Below are 13,451 nucleotides of genomic sequence, written 5' to 3' on the forward strand. Positions count from 1 at the left end.
TGAGTCCCTGTGCTCAGAATGAGGGAAGCCAGTGTGTTCACTCTTTAATATACTGCAGGCAGGATAAGACGTAGCAGAGTTACCATGTAAAATGGAGAAAAGAGTTTATTTCTGACTGAGAGAGTGAGGGGAAAGTTCCTGAAGGAACATTTGAGTAGGATTTTTTTTAAATTGTTTTTAATGTTTATTTATTTTTGAGAGATGAGACAGAATGTAAGCAAGGAAAGGGCAGAGAGAGAGGGAGACAGAATCAGAAGCAGGCTCCAGGCTCCGAGCTGTCAGCACAGAGTCCGGCTTGAACTCATGAACCATGAGATAGATTATGACCTCAGCTAAAGTCAGACACTTAACCGACTGGGCCACCCAGGTGCCTCTGAGTAGGACCTTGAAGGAGCTAGTATTTTAAATGCAGAAAATGGACAAAAGGACATTCCTGGTAGAGACAGGGAACGACTATTAACAAAGCATGGTCAGTTCTGCTATAATGTGACATGTGTGTCTACAAAATTGTGCAGAAAAGGCCACGGGGGTTGTGAGAACAATGGGATTAGGAGTACCTCACTAACAAATTTCATCAATAACACACGAAAAGGAGGGACCTAATGAAAAGTGGTGGTGCAGTTTTGCGTGTGTTAAATGGCTAAGAAATACATAAATACTACAATAAATATGGTCCTTTATCTTGAAAAAGACCTGAAGTCTGCTTGTAGAAGTGTGCATCAAAGGGCTGCAGCTTGTGAGTTACTATGAGGGGGTAGAAGGGAGGTTTTTTGTGACACCAGATGTGCACGGATGTGACTCAGAACACAAGATAAACTGAGGTAGTAGCAGATTGGTGTTTGAGGAGCGTGCATGTATGCTTTTTGTGTATTCCCACACAGCTCTGTTTAGCCGGGTGCAGTTTTGTGTTGACTTAATATTTCTTATAAGTGCAACTGTGCATAGTAAGTGTGAAACTTATGTTGTGCTCAAATGTTCCCTGATAGTTCAATCACTTTGGAACAAATCAACATTTGTAAAAGTAGGGTTTGTGAGCACCGGCTGTAGTGGGGGTGAAGAGGTATGTAGCATATGTAGAAAGTGAGTGTGGGTCAGGCATTTGCTCTTCTCAGACCCAAAATGAACCTTTTTATCTTTTTTATTATTTTTTTTAATTAAAAATATTTTTAATGCATGTTTTGATTCAGTAAGTCCAGGAGTGGAGGAGCAAGGGATTCTGCATTTCTTTGTTTGTTTTTTTTAATTATTTATTTTTTAATTTTCATCCAAGTTAGTTAACATGTAATGCAACAATGATTTCAGGAGCAGATTCCTTAATGCCCCTTACCCATTTAGCCCATCCCCCCTCCCACCACCCCTCCAGCAACCCTCTGTTTGTTCACTATATTTAAATTTTTCTTATATTTTGTCCCCTTCCCTGCCAAAATGAGCTTTTTAAAAATAAGCTACCCTTGGGGTGCCTGAGTGACTCAGTCAGTTAAGCGTCTGACTTCGGTTCAGGTCATGATCTCGCAGTTCACGAGTTCGAACCCCACATCAGGCTCTGTGCTGACAGCTCAGAGCCTGGAGCCTACTTTGGATTCTGTGTCTCCCTCTCTTTCTGCCACTCCCCTGCTCTCTTATAAAAATAAGAGAGTACATGGTGACATGATTCTAATAGCTCCCAGCTCCAACTCAGAACAATTAAGTGACATGAATTGAACTATAGTTCAGATCTTTATATTAGTTTTATATTTCCCTCACATCTGAGCATCTACATCAGCACATTATTTCTGATATTTTTTTCCTATATAATTATAGGAGAAGCATTTTCTAAAAGAAGAGAAGAATAAATTAAGCCAGGAATTGAGTACTGTTGCAACAGAAAAAAACAAGATGGCTGGAGAATTGGAAGTCCTGAGATCGCAGGAGCGCCGTTTGAAAGAAAAAGTTGCTAATATGGAAGTTGCTCTTGATAAGGTAGTTACTAAGTGTGTAAAGTAATCATCAACTAAATAGCTATTAACTGAGGAGACATGTTCTGAATAAAAGCTCCATGCTGATAGGAACCAAATCTCTACTAGATCCCAGTCACCTAGCGCAAGGAAAAAACATAGCCTATAGAGTAGAGAAGGCTCTTCTAAGCTTTAAAGCACAGTTATACTGTGTACTTTTTACAAAATTCTTTTTGAGGCTAACTCGGTCACAGGAGCAGTAAGATACAAGATGCAAGATACACCTGGGGTCCTCACTGGACTGAATAAATATGTCTTCAATCTAACTTACTGCCACAAAATGACTTGAACACTAGGTAGAATATAGTCTGTTAATAATATCAGTAAAGTGCTAACATAATGCTAATGTCTGGCATTCATTGGAGTCCAGAAAATGCTGGTAGAAAACACAACTCAAGGGACACCTAGGTGGCCCAGTTGGTTAAGCATCAGCTCAGGGTATGATCTCATGGTTTGTGAGTTCAAGTCCTGCAATGGGTGAGCTCAAGCCCCATTCGGGTGAGCACGAGCCCCACTTCGGGTAAAAAAAAAAAAAAACATTAGCTCTGCTTCTCTCTCTCTCTCTCCCTCTCTCTCTCTCTCTGTCTCAAAAAAAAAAAAAAAAAACACACACACACACACACACAAAGAATGAGAAGGGTTAGTGACATTGTATTTGTTATTGCAATGGATCATAAAGGCATAAATCTTACTTGTGAGAACTCTGGAAGGCAAAAATATACCCAAACTAGTCCTGATTAAGAAATCCAGAGCCTTTATGGTTAGGTAAAATGACCTGTGAACCCACCTATGCCAGCTTTGATCTTAAAACATGATATGCTGATTTAATGAATTTCAGTTCTGGTCATTTTTTTACATTACTAAAGTGATTTGCTTATTCCATCCTTAGTTCATTCTTACTAAATGCTGCATAGATGACAGGGATACAGAGGATAAAGGCATGGCCTCCAGTTCTAAGTGTAATGAATAAAACTGATAAGTAGACAAATGCAAGTTAGTGTGGGGGGGTTCCCTTGAAGAGATGGCAACTCTGTATTTATAGGTTAACAAAACAAAATTGTGTAGAGAATGGAAGACAAACCACATGTGGTTGTTTGGTTGTAGGCATCTTTACAGTTTGCAGAATGTCAAGATATCATACAGCGTCAGGAACAAGAATCTGTGCGCCTAAAACTTCAACACACTTTGGATGTAAAAGTAAGGCCTTCTTTCCATCAGAAATAGTTCAAGTGAAATTAATGCCATTCTTTGATATACTTTTATACTTACTTCATGTACCTTGGACACAGTCAAGTGTACTTCAACATTATCTGATACTAGCAGTTCTAAAATCTGCATAAACATCATTACATCTATACCTGTCCTCTTTCTATAGTAACAAATTGAAACACCATACTCTCTGTTAAGTTTATAAGAGAGGCAAACACCTTCTTCAGGCATGCCATGGGGATACCTGAAGGAAGAATTTTCCACACAGAAGGGGGTCAAGCAAGTGCAGAGGTCCAAAGTGTGAGTGTGCTCAGCTTGTTTGGAGAATAGCAAAAATGATTTAATCTGCATCACCAAAACATGTGTCCTTTAAAAACAGTGCATTTTCCACTGAAATTTATGTCTGCTTTCCAAGTATGTCTTAAAGTTGCAGACATATGTTAAAGTGTCCGTAATGGATACTTTTGCGGGCTGGAGCACGCGATAGTTGTAGAGGACCTTTCTCAATAGTATGCCCCAACTAGCGTAGAGTCTTTGGCAAAAGTTAGAAACCAGCTAAGTAGCGTACCATCCGAGGTGTTTTCACATCTCAAATGCCTCTTTCAAAATCAGCAGTGTGAAGGCATCTTCTTAGCATATGCTTAGTCCTCAAAGAGTGACTCAGAATCATCTTGCTTTATAGATGTTCAACATGTAAAATTGAAATTATGTTTGTGAAATACGTTTTGATTTCACAATTGTAGGTGTAGGTGGACGATTATTTTGCTCACATCTATATTGTTTTCTAGGAACTTCAGGGCCCTGGATACACCTCAAATACTTCTGTGAAGCCACGCCTTCTACAGCCATCCTCAGCCACCCGTTCCCATTCTAATGTACCGTCATCCCAGTCCACAGCCAGCTTCCTGTCTCATGTAAGCACCTAGTCTCATAATCCATGATGCAAATGACCTAATATGTAAGTAATTTTAAATGGAGAAAATTTCATTTAAAAATATATCTATAGTTATGACATTTTCAGTTACTGGATTTTAGATTTATACATACCAGATGAATGAAAACATTTACTTCACTATTTGGTGTTTCCCCTGGGGAAAACATGAATTATTCAGTAGGATTAATGTTAACAATAATTGAGTTTTTTTAAGTTTTCATTTTAATTCCAGTTAGTTAACATACAGTGTTATATTAGTTTCAGGTGCACACTGTAGCGATTCAACAATTCCATACATCACTCGGTGCTCATCATGACAAGTGCACTCCTTACGCCCCCTCACCTATAAAACCCATCCCTCACCCCCTTCCCTCTGGTAATCATCAGTTTGTTCTCCATTGTTAACAGTCTGTTTCCTGATTTGCTTCTTTCTTTCTTTTTTTTTCCTTTCATTTGTTTATCTTGTTTCTTCAATGCCACATATGAGTGAAATCATATGATATCTGTCTTTCTCTGATGGACTTATTTCACTTAGCATTATACTTTTTAACTCTATCTATATCATTGCAAATGGCAAGATTTCATTCTTTTTTATGGCTGAAGTAATATTCCATTGTATAATATACCACATCTTTTTTTTTTTTTTATCAGTTCATCATTTGATGGACATTTGGGCTGCTTCTATATCTTGGCTATTGTAAATAATGCTGTTCTAAACATAGGGGTTTCTGTCTCCCCTTGTATTAGTGTTTTTGTATTCTTTGGGTAAATACCGAGTAGTACGATTACTGGATTATACAGTAGTTCTGTTTTTAACTTTTTGAGGAACCTCCGTACTGTATTCCAGAGTGGCTGCACCAGTTTGCATTCCCACCAAACAGACTGGTCATCTGTATATCTTTGGAGAAATGTCTGTTAATGTCTTCTTCTGCCCATTTTTTCATTAGATTATTCATTTGGGGGGTGTTGAGTTTGATAAATTCTTTATAGATTTTGAATACTAATCCTCTATCAGATATGTCATTTGCAAATATCTTCTCCCATTCTGCAGGTTGCCTTTTAGTTTTGTTGATTGTTTCCTTCACTGTACAGAAGTTTTTATTTCAATGAAGTCTCAATAGTTTATTTTTGCTTTTGTTTTCTTTGCCTCAGGAGACATATCTAGAAAAAAGTTGCTTCAGCCGATGACAAAGCAGTTATTGCCTATGTTCTCTTCGAGGGTTTTTATGGTTTCAGGACTTACGGTTTTAGGTCTTTAATTCATTTTGAGTTTATTTTTGTGTATGGTGTAAGAAAGTAAAAAAAAACTTTGCATGTTGCTTTCCAGTTTTCTCAATATCATTGTTTGAACAGACTGTCTTTTTCCAATTGTATATTCTTTCCTACTTTGTCAAAGATTTAATTGACCATATGGTTGAGGGTTTATTTCTGGGTTTTTTGTTCTCTTCCATTGCTCTCTGTGCTATTTTTTGTGACAGTTTCCTACTGTTTTAATTGCAACAGCTTTGTAATATAACTTAAACTCCAGAATTATGATGCTTCCAGCTTTGCTTTGCTTTTTCGAGATTGCTTTGGCTATTCAGGGTCTTTTGTGGTTCCATACGAAGTTTAGAATTGTTCTAGTTCTGTGAAAAATGCTATTGGTATTTTGATAGGAATTGCATTAAATGTGTATATTGCTTTGAGTAGTACAGAAATTTTAACAATATTTGTTCCTCCAATCAGTGAGCATGGGATGTTTTCCCTTTTCTTTGTGTTGTTGTAAATTTCTGTTGTCAGGTTGGTTTGTTTTGTTTTGTTTTGTTTTGTTTTGTTTTGTTTTGTTTTTTTATAGTTTTCAGAGTACAGATCTATCACCTCTTTGGTTAGGCTTATTCCTAGGCATCTTATTATTTTTGAGATTGTTTTCTTAATTTCTCTTTCTGCTGCTTCATTATTGGTGTTTATAAATGCTGTATTGCTTTGTATCCTGTGAGTTTACTGAAAGTTCTCACAGTCTTTTGGTGGAGTCTTTGGGGTTTTCTATATATAGTATCATGTCATCTGCAAATAGTGAAAGTTGTACTTAGGAGTGCCCGGGTGGCTCAGTCAACTGAGCATCTGACTCTTGATTTTGGCTCAGGTCATAATCTCATGATATGTGAGTTTGAACCCCACGTTGGGTTCTGTGCTGGCAGCGTGCAGCCTTCTTGGGATTTTCTCTCTCCCTCTCTCTCTCTGCCCCTCCTCTGCTTGTGTGTTCTCTCTCGCTCGCTCTCTCTCTCTCTCTCTCTCTCTCAAAAATAAATAATATAAACTTAAAAAAAAAAAAGGAAATTGTACTTCTTTCTTACCAGTTTGGATGCCTTTTATTTCTTTTTGTTGTCTAATTGCTGCAGCTAGGATTTCCAGTACAGTATTGAATAAAAGTGGTAAGAGTGGACATTCCTGTCTTGTTCCTGACCTTAGACGAAAAGCTCTCAGTTTTTTGCCATTGAGGGTGATGGTAGCTGGGGGTCTTTCATATATGACCTTTATTATGGTGAGGTATCTTCCCTCTAAACCTACTTTTTGAAGGTTTTTATCTTGAATGGATGTTGTATTTTGTCAAATGCTTTTTCTACATTTTTCAAAATGATCATATGGAGAATATGTTATCTCTTATTGATATGATGTATCACATTTATTGATTTGTGAATGTCAAACCATTCTTGCAACCCAAGAATAAATCCCACTTGATTTTGGTGAATAATTTTTTTTTAATGTTATATTGGACTTGGTGTGGTAGTTGAGGATTTTTGCATCTATGTTTACCAGGAATATTAGCCTGTAGTTCTCTATTTTAGTGATGTCTTTATCTGGTTTTGGTATGAGAGAATTAATGGCCTCATAGAATGAGTTGGGGTTTTCCTTTCTTTTCTATTTTTTGAAATAGTTTGAGAATAGGTATTAACTCTTCCTTAAATGTTTGGTAAAATTCTCCTGTGAAGCCATCTGATCCTGGATGTTTGTTTGTCAGGAGTTTTTTGATTACTGAATCAGCTTCTTTGTTTGTTGTTAGTTTGTTCAAATTTTCTATTTCTTCCTGTTATAGTTTTGGTAGATTATATGCTTCTAGGAATTTATCTATTTCTTTAGGTTGTCAAACTTGTTGGCATATAGTTTTCATAATATTCTCTTATAATTGTATTTCTGTGGCGTTGACTGTTATTTCCCCTGTCTCATTTGTGATTTTATTTGAGGCCTTTCTCCTTTTTTCTTGATAAGTATGGCTAAAGGTTTTTGGCGTTTTTTTTTTTTTTTAAGTTTATTTATTTATTTGATGGGGGGCAGGCAGAGAGAGGGAGAATCCCAAGCAGGCTCCACACTGTCAGCATACAGCCCAGTGCTGGGCTTGATCCCACAAATCCTGAGATCACTTGAGCCAAAAACCAAGAGTTGATCACTTAATTGAGCCACCCAGGTGCCCCTAAGTCTGGCTTGATCTGTTCTATTTTTTTAAAATTATTTCTGTATCATTTATTTCTGTTCTAATCTTTATTATTTCCTTCCTTCCTTCTGCTGGCTTTAGGTTTTTTTTGTTCTTTTTCTAGCTCCTTGAGGTGTGTGGTTAGGTTGTTTATTTGAAATTTTTCTTGCTTCTTGAGGTAGACTTATATTGTTATAAACTTCCTTCTTATGACCACTTTTGCTGCATCCCAAAGGTTTTGACCAATGTGTTTTCATTTTCATTTGTTTCCATGTACTTTTTAATTTCATCTTTTATTTCCTGGTTGACCCATTCATTCCTTAGTAGCATGTTCTTTAACCTCCTTGTATTTGTCATCTTTACAGATTTTTCTTGTGGCTGACTTCTAGTTTCATAACATTGTGGTCAGAAAAGATGCACAGTATGACTTCAATCTTCCTCAATTTGTTGAGGCTTATTTTAAGGTCTAACATTCTCTTCTGGAGAATGTTCCACGTGTATTTGAAAACAGAATGTGTATTCTGCTGTTTTAGGATGTAATGTACTGAATATGTCTGTTAAATCCATCTGTGCAAGTGCGTCATTCAAAGCCATTGTTTTCTTGTTGATTTTATAAGGATTTTTTTTGTTTGTGTTTTTTGTTGTTGTTGTTGATGATCTTCTGTTTAGATGACTTGTCTGTTGATGTACATGGGGTGTTAAAGTCATCTTCTCTTGTTGCATTATTATCTATTAGTTCTTTTATGTTTGTTATTAACTGTTTTATGTATTAAGGTGTTTCTATGGAGGGTACATAAATATTTACAATTGTTATATCTTCTTGTTAGATTGTCCCTTTTATTATTGTATAGTGTCCTTTGTCTCTTGTTACAGTCTTTGTTCTAAAGTCTGTTTTGTCTGATAATATGTATTGCTACTCCAGCTTTCTTTTGACATCCATCTGCATGATAGGTATTTCTCCATACCCTTTCAATCTGTAGGTTTCTTTAGATCTAATATGTGTCTCTTGTAGGCAGCATATAGATGGGTCTTGTTTTATTTTTTTAATCCATTCTGTCACCCTATGTTTTTCTTTAATTTTTTTTTTTTTTTTTTACATTTATTTATTGTTGAGAGACAGAGACAGACAGAGCATGAGCAGGGGAGGGGCAGAGAGAGAGGGAGACACAGAATCCGAAGCAGGCTCCAGGCTCTGAGCTGTCAGCACATAGCCCGACACGAGGCTTGAACCCACGAACCGTGAAATCATGACCTGAGCCAAAGTTGGATGCTCAACCTACTAAACCACCCAGGCACCCCTGTCACCCTATGTTTTTTATTGGAATGTTTACCCAATTTACATTGAAAATAATTATTGATGGATATGTATTCATTGTCATTTTGTTGTTTTTTTTTTTTTTTTTGTGGTTGTTTCTGAAGATTTGCTTTGATCCTTTGTCTTTTTCTCTTTCATGTTTTGCCAGTTTTCTTTAATGACACATTTGGATTTTTTTCTCTTTATTCTTTGTGTATTTATTAGTGGTTTTAGATGTATGATTCTGTTAGGTTTGTATATAACATCTTCTGCATATTGCAATCTATATTAAGTTGATGGTCATGTAAGTTTGAACCCATTCTTACTCCTCCACACATTTTAAGTATATATTGTTATATTTTACATCCTTTTATTTTGTGCATTACATGAATTTTTTTCACAGAAATATTCATTTTGGGGGTGCCTGGGTGGCTCAGTAGGTTAATAAGTGTCTGACTTCAGCTCAGATCACAATCCCACAGTTTGTGAGTTTGAACCCTGCAATCAGCTCTATGCTCTCAGACTGTCCCCCTCCTTTCCTCCTCCCCCACTCACTCACTCTGTCTCTCTCCAAAAAATTAAACATTAAACAACAAAAAAAAGAAACACTCATTTTTGCTTCTTTTATGTTTCCTACCTTTATACTGTTACTTTGGTCTCTCCTTTCCACTCAGAGAGTCCCCTTTAATATTTCTTGTAGGGCTGGTTTAGTGGTCCTGGACTTCTGTAGTTTGTTTGTCTGGGAAACTCTTTATCTCTACTTTTATTCTGAATTATAGCCTTGCTTGACAGTATTCTTGGCTGCAGATTTTTCCCATTCAGCACTTTGAATATATCATGCCACTCCTTTCTGGTTTGAAAAGTTTCTGTTGAAAGAATCTCCTGCTAGCCTTATGGGTTTTCCCTTGTAAGTTACTGTCTTCTTTTCTTGTTGCTTTAAATTTTTTTTCTTTATAACTGTGTTTTGCCAGTTTAATTACAGTATGTCTTGGTGTGGATCTGCTTTTGTTAATTTTGATGGGAGTTCCCTGTGCCTCCTGGATCTGGATATCTGTTTCCTTCCCCAGATTAGGTAAGTTTTCAGCTATTATTTCTTCAAATAAATTTTCTTCCCCCTTTCCTCTTTCTTCTTCTTGTAGGACTTCTGTACTATCAATATTACTATGTATGATGGAGTCACTGAGTTCCTTAAGTCTGTTCTTGTTTTACATAATTCTTTTCTCTCTGTCTTCTAGGTCACTTATTCTTTTCTCTGCTTCTTCCATCCTACTCTTCATTCCATCAAGCATGTTTCTCATTTTGTTTATTACACCCTTTATCTCTGGTACACTATTCCTTATGTCTGCATTAAGTGTCTCACTCATGTCTTCCATTCTTTTCTCAAGTACAGTGAGTATTCTTATGATCATTGCTTTAAATACTGATAGAGTATATCAGTATATCAGTATAAGGTATGTTACTTATATCTGTTTCACTTAGATCTCTGGATATCGCCTTGTCTTGTTCTTCCATTTGGAATAAATTTCTCCGTCTTCTCGTTTTTGTCTAAGTCTCTGTGCCAGTTCTTGTGTGTTAGGAAAGTCAACTATATCTCTTGTTCTTGAGGGTAATGGCCTTAATAAGAGGTTCTCTAGTGCCCTGTCATGTGGTGTCCCCATTTCCCCAGGGCCTGGTGCTCGTGGGAATGTCTCTAATGTGTGCTGTGTGTGCCCCAATGTTTAGTCCTGGCCACTTTATCCTTTGGGCCAGTTGTCTGCCCAGGCTCTCTTTGCCTGTTGTGGGCAGTGTTTGGTCCCTGGCCTGAATGTAGCATGTTTTAGCTAGGTGTGCTCTGGTCTGTTTGTGAAATGAGACCTGTCACCACCAGTGCTGGAACCAAGTCTTGGCAAATATCTCAAGTTGGAAGATGCGTGAGCAGGGATTTGGGTTGTTCTTCTAGGGGAGGGGGCCCACCACACTGGGACTGAGACAAGCATGACAGGCAGGGTGGTGACACCAGAGTGTGGACGGGGGAGGCTTGATGTAAGCAAGTGAGATAGCAAGTGTCAGTGCTGCACTGGTCCCCACTGGTAGCCCTGTATGCTGAGGGATGGGGAAGGAAAATGGTGCCAGCCAGTTCCTTTGTTCCTGGAGGGGTCTCTCTGTGAATGCTGTCTTTTCCTACTGTGTGCCCCTGGTGCTCTTTAGATCACTGTTTCCATGTTGGGTGTCCATGGGTTGTTTGCCTGCCATCTCTCCAAGAGCAGCTCAGTGCCCTCTGGGCTCTATCTCAGCCAAGCCCACTGACCTTCAAGCCTAATCATCAGGCTTTAAGCCCTGATGATTGCCAGAAGCCACAAAATTCAGCCCTTCTTGCTTTCCAAGCCAATTGCTATGGGGATTCACTTTCCCTGTGTGCTCCCCTTTGTGTTAGTCTGTCTCTTGCCCTTCTCCAAGAGAATGGCTCCCTCCCCACTGCAGCAGCCACAATCCATTTCTCTCCTAAACCACATCTCCACATTTCCTACCTTCTTCAATGTGGTTTCTTCTCTACCTTTATCGTAGAGTTTGTTCTGCCTGTCTTCAAGTCAATTTCCAGGTTATTTAGGATGATTTGATAGTTAACTAGTTGTATTCATGGGATGAGGCAAGCATAGGGTCCTCCTGCTTTGCTGCCATCTTCCAACCCACCAATAATAATTGTCAAAATATTTAGTAGTCTTATGTTCAGTGCTTTCCATCACAAGCATTTCCACATTACAAAGCAAGTGCCGAGATAGCTAAAATAAGCACCGCTTCAAATGCCAAAGCCAAATTAACGGTATATTGATATCCCACCAAGATGAAAATGATTTGCTTATATAGTCTCTTCAGGAACTATATGTAAATGTACTTATAATCATAAAATTTTAGTAACTGTAAGATATTTTTATTCCCTTCATTTAAAATGTTCAAGACTTTAGGGGCTCCTGGGTGGCTCAGTTGATTGGGCATCCAACTTCATTCGGCTCAGGGCATGATCTCACAGTCTGTGAGTTTGAGCCCCGCATCGGGCTCTGTGCTGACAGCTCAGGGCCTGGAGCCTGCTTCAGATTCTGTGTCTCCCTCTCTCTCTGCCCCTCCCCTGCTCGTGCTCTGTCTCTGTCTCTCAAAAAACAAATAAAAACATTTTTTTTAATTAAAGAAAAATAAAATGTTCAAGACCTTAGAAAAGTTTTGGTTTTAACCTTTTTTTTTTTTCTTTAAAGCTAAGGAAAAAACTTGTACGGTGTAAAATTCAGACTTTGTTCTGAAAATATACATTTATGGAACCACTAATCCCCTGTAACCAGTATTCAGCTCCAACTCTAGAGAAGTGAAACTTATTCCATAAATCGCACATGAAAATCAGTTTCATTAGTTAACAGTCCTGTCTAATGAATAGCAACAGGATGACCTGTTGCCTTAATGCAAGGTTGTTGCCTTAAATGAAAGGCATGCACTGCGAAATGGCTAAAAGTGGAAAAGGACCCCTCTCAGACACTTCAGATGTGTGCACTGAAAAGCAAGCTGTTACACAACAAATAAGAGAGCATTCTATCAAATAACAGAATGATAATCTTCATATTAGAAGGTAAACATGCTTCTCTCTGGAGACTGGGACTTGGAGGTGGTCAGAGGAGGAGCAAGGGACTACTGTTTTTTGTTTTAAGTGTTATAAAATTACCTTTAAAGTTTATTTATACATTTTGAGAGAGAGACAGGGAGGGAATGTCAGGGAGGTACAGAGAGAGAGAGGAAGAGAATCCCAAGCAAGCTCCATGCTGTCAGCACAGAGCACGATAAAGGGCTTGAACTCACGAATCTTAAGATCATGACCTGCGCTGAAACTAAGAGTCAGGCACTTAACTGACTGAGCCACCCAGGCACCCCTAAAATAAGCTTTAAAATTATGTACATGTTAACATTGATACAAAGTAAAATCCCCCTCCCAAAATAACCCCACAAACCAAACAACAAATAAACAACAACAAAGAACATTTGACCAGGAGTCATTGGTGGGTCTCCCTACTTGTGTGACCTTGAAAAGCCCAATATGTTGTGCCTTGCTCTTTTCATGTCTAAAGATGAGTGTGGACTAGACGACCTCTAGGGTCATCTAGAAACATCAGCTCTGAGATTGCATGACTTTTCATTACCCAAAAGCCAGCCTGAGAGATTTTGTCTAGTTGTGCAATAAACAGACTACTTGATTATAAAGAATCTCATCCATCACTGAAAAAGTACCAGTCATATCTATTAAGTCAAAATTTTAAGTAACACTTCTAACAGCAAAAAATGAACTGTATTTCCTAAATAGACTGTCAAACATGCCGTATGCAATTTCTCCTCTTAAAAATGTTTATTATTTCTCCTCTTAAAAATGTTTGTTATAGAGGTACCTAGGTGGCTCAGTCAGTTGAACATTCAACTCTCAATTTTTATCTCAGGTCATGCATGGGTCCCAGGGTTGTGTGATTGAGCCCTGCACCCAGCTCCATGCTGGGCATGGAGCCTGCTTATATTTATTTATTCATTTATTCATCCATTCATTCTCTCTCTCTCTCTCTCCAT

At 38.0% G+C, this 13,451-nt stretch overlaps 1 protein-coding gene across 17 annotated transcripts in view; it reads left to right on the top strand.

Annotated features, from left to right (window-relative positions):
* CCDC158 (coiled-coil domain containing 158) overlaps window positions 1-13,451 on the top strand; it is a 105,920-nt gene that overhangs the window by 50,519 nt on the left and 41,950 nt on the right. For 16 of the 17 annotated variants that reach the window (XM_045473684.1, XM_045473695.1, XM_045473690.1 and 13 more), the window contains 3 exons: window positions 1,801-1,959; window positions 3,099-3,191; window positions 3,992-4,117. In XM_045473684.1, the coding sequence (XP_045329640.1) occupies window positions 1,801-1,959; window positions 3,099-3,191; window positions 3,992-4,117 (378 nt within the window). The remainder of the gene's footprint in view (window positions 1-1,800; window positions 1,960-3,098; window positions 3,192-3,991; window positions 4,118-13,451) is intronic. The other variant, XM_045473692.1, reaches the window with a different exon arrangement.

The sequence above is a fragment of the Leopardus geoffroyi genome, chromosome B1 (genome assembly GCF_018350155.1).
Source record: "Leopardus geoffroyi isolate Oge1 chromosome B1, O.geoffroyi_Oge1_pat1.0, whole genome shotgun sequence".
Taxonomy (NCBI): Eukaryota; Metazoa; Chordata; class Mammalia; order Carnivora; family Felidae; genus Leopardus; species Leopardus geoffroyi.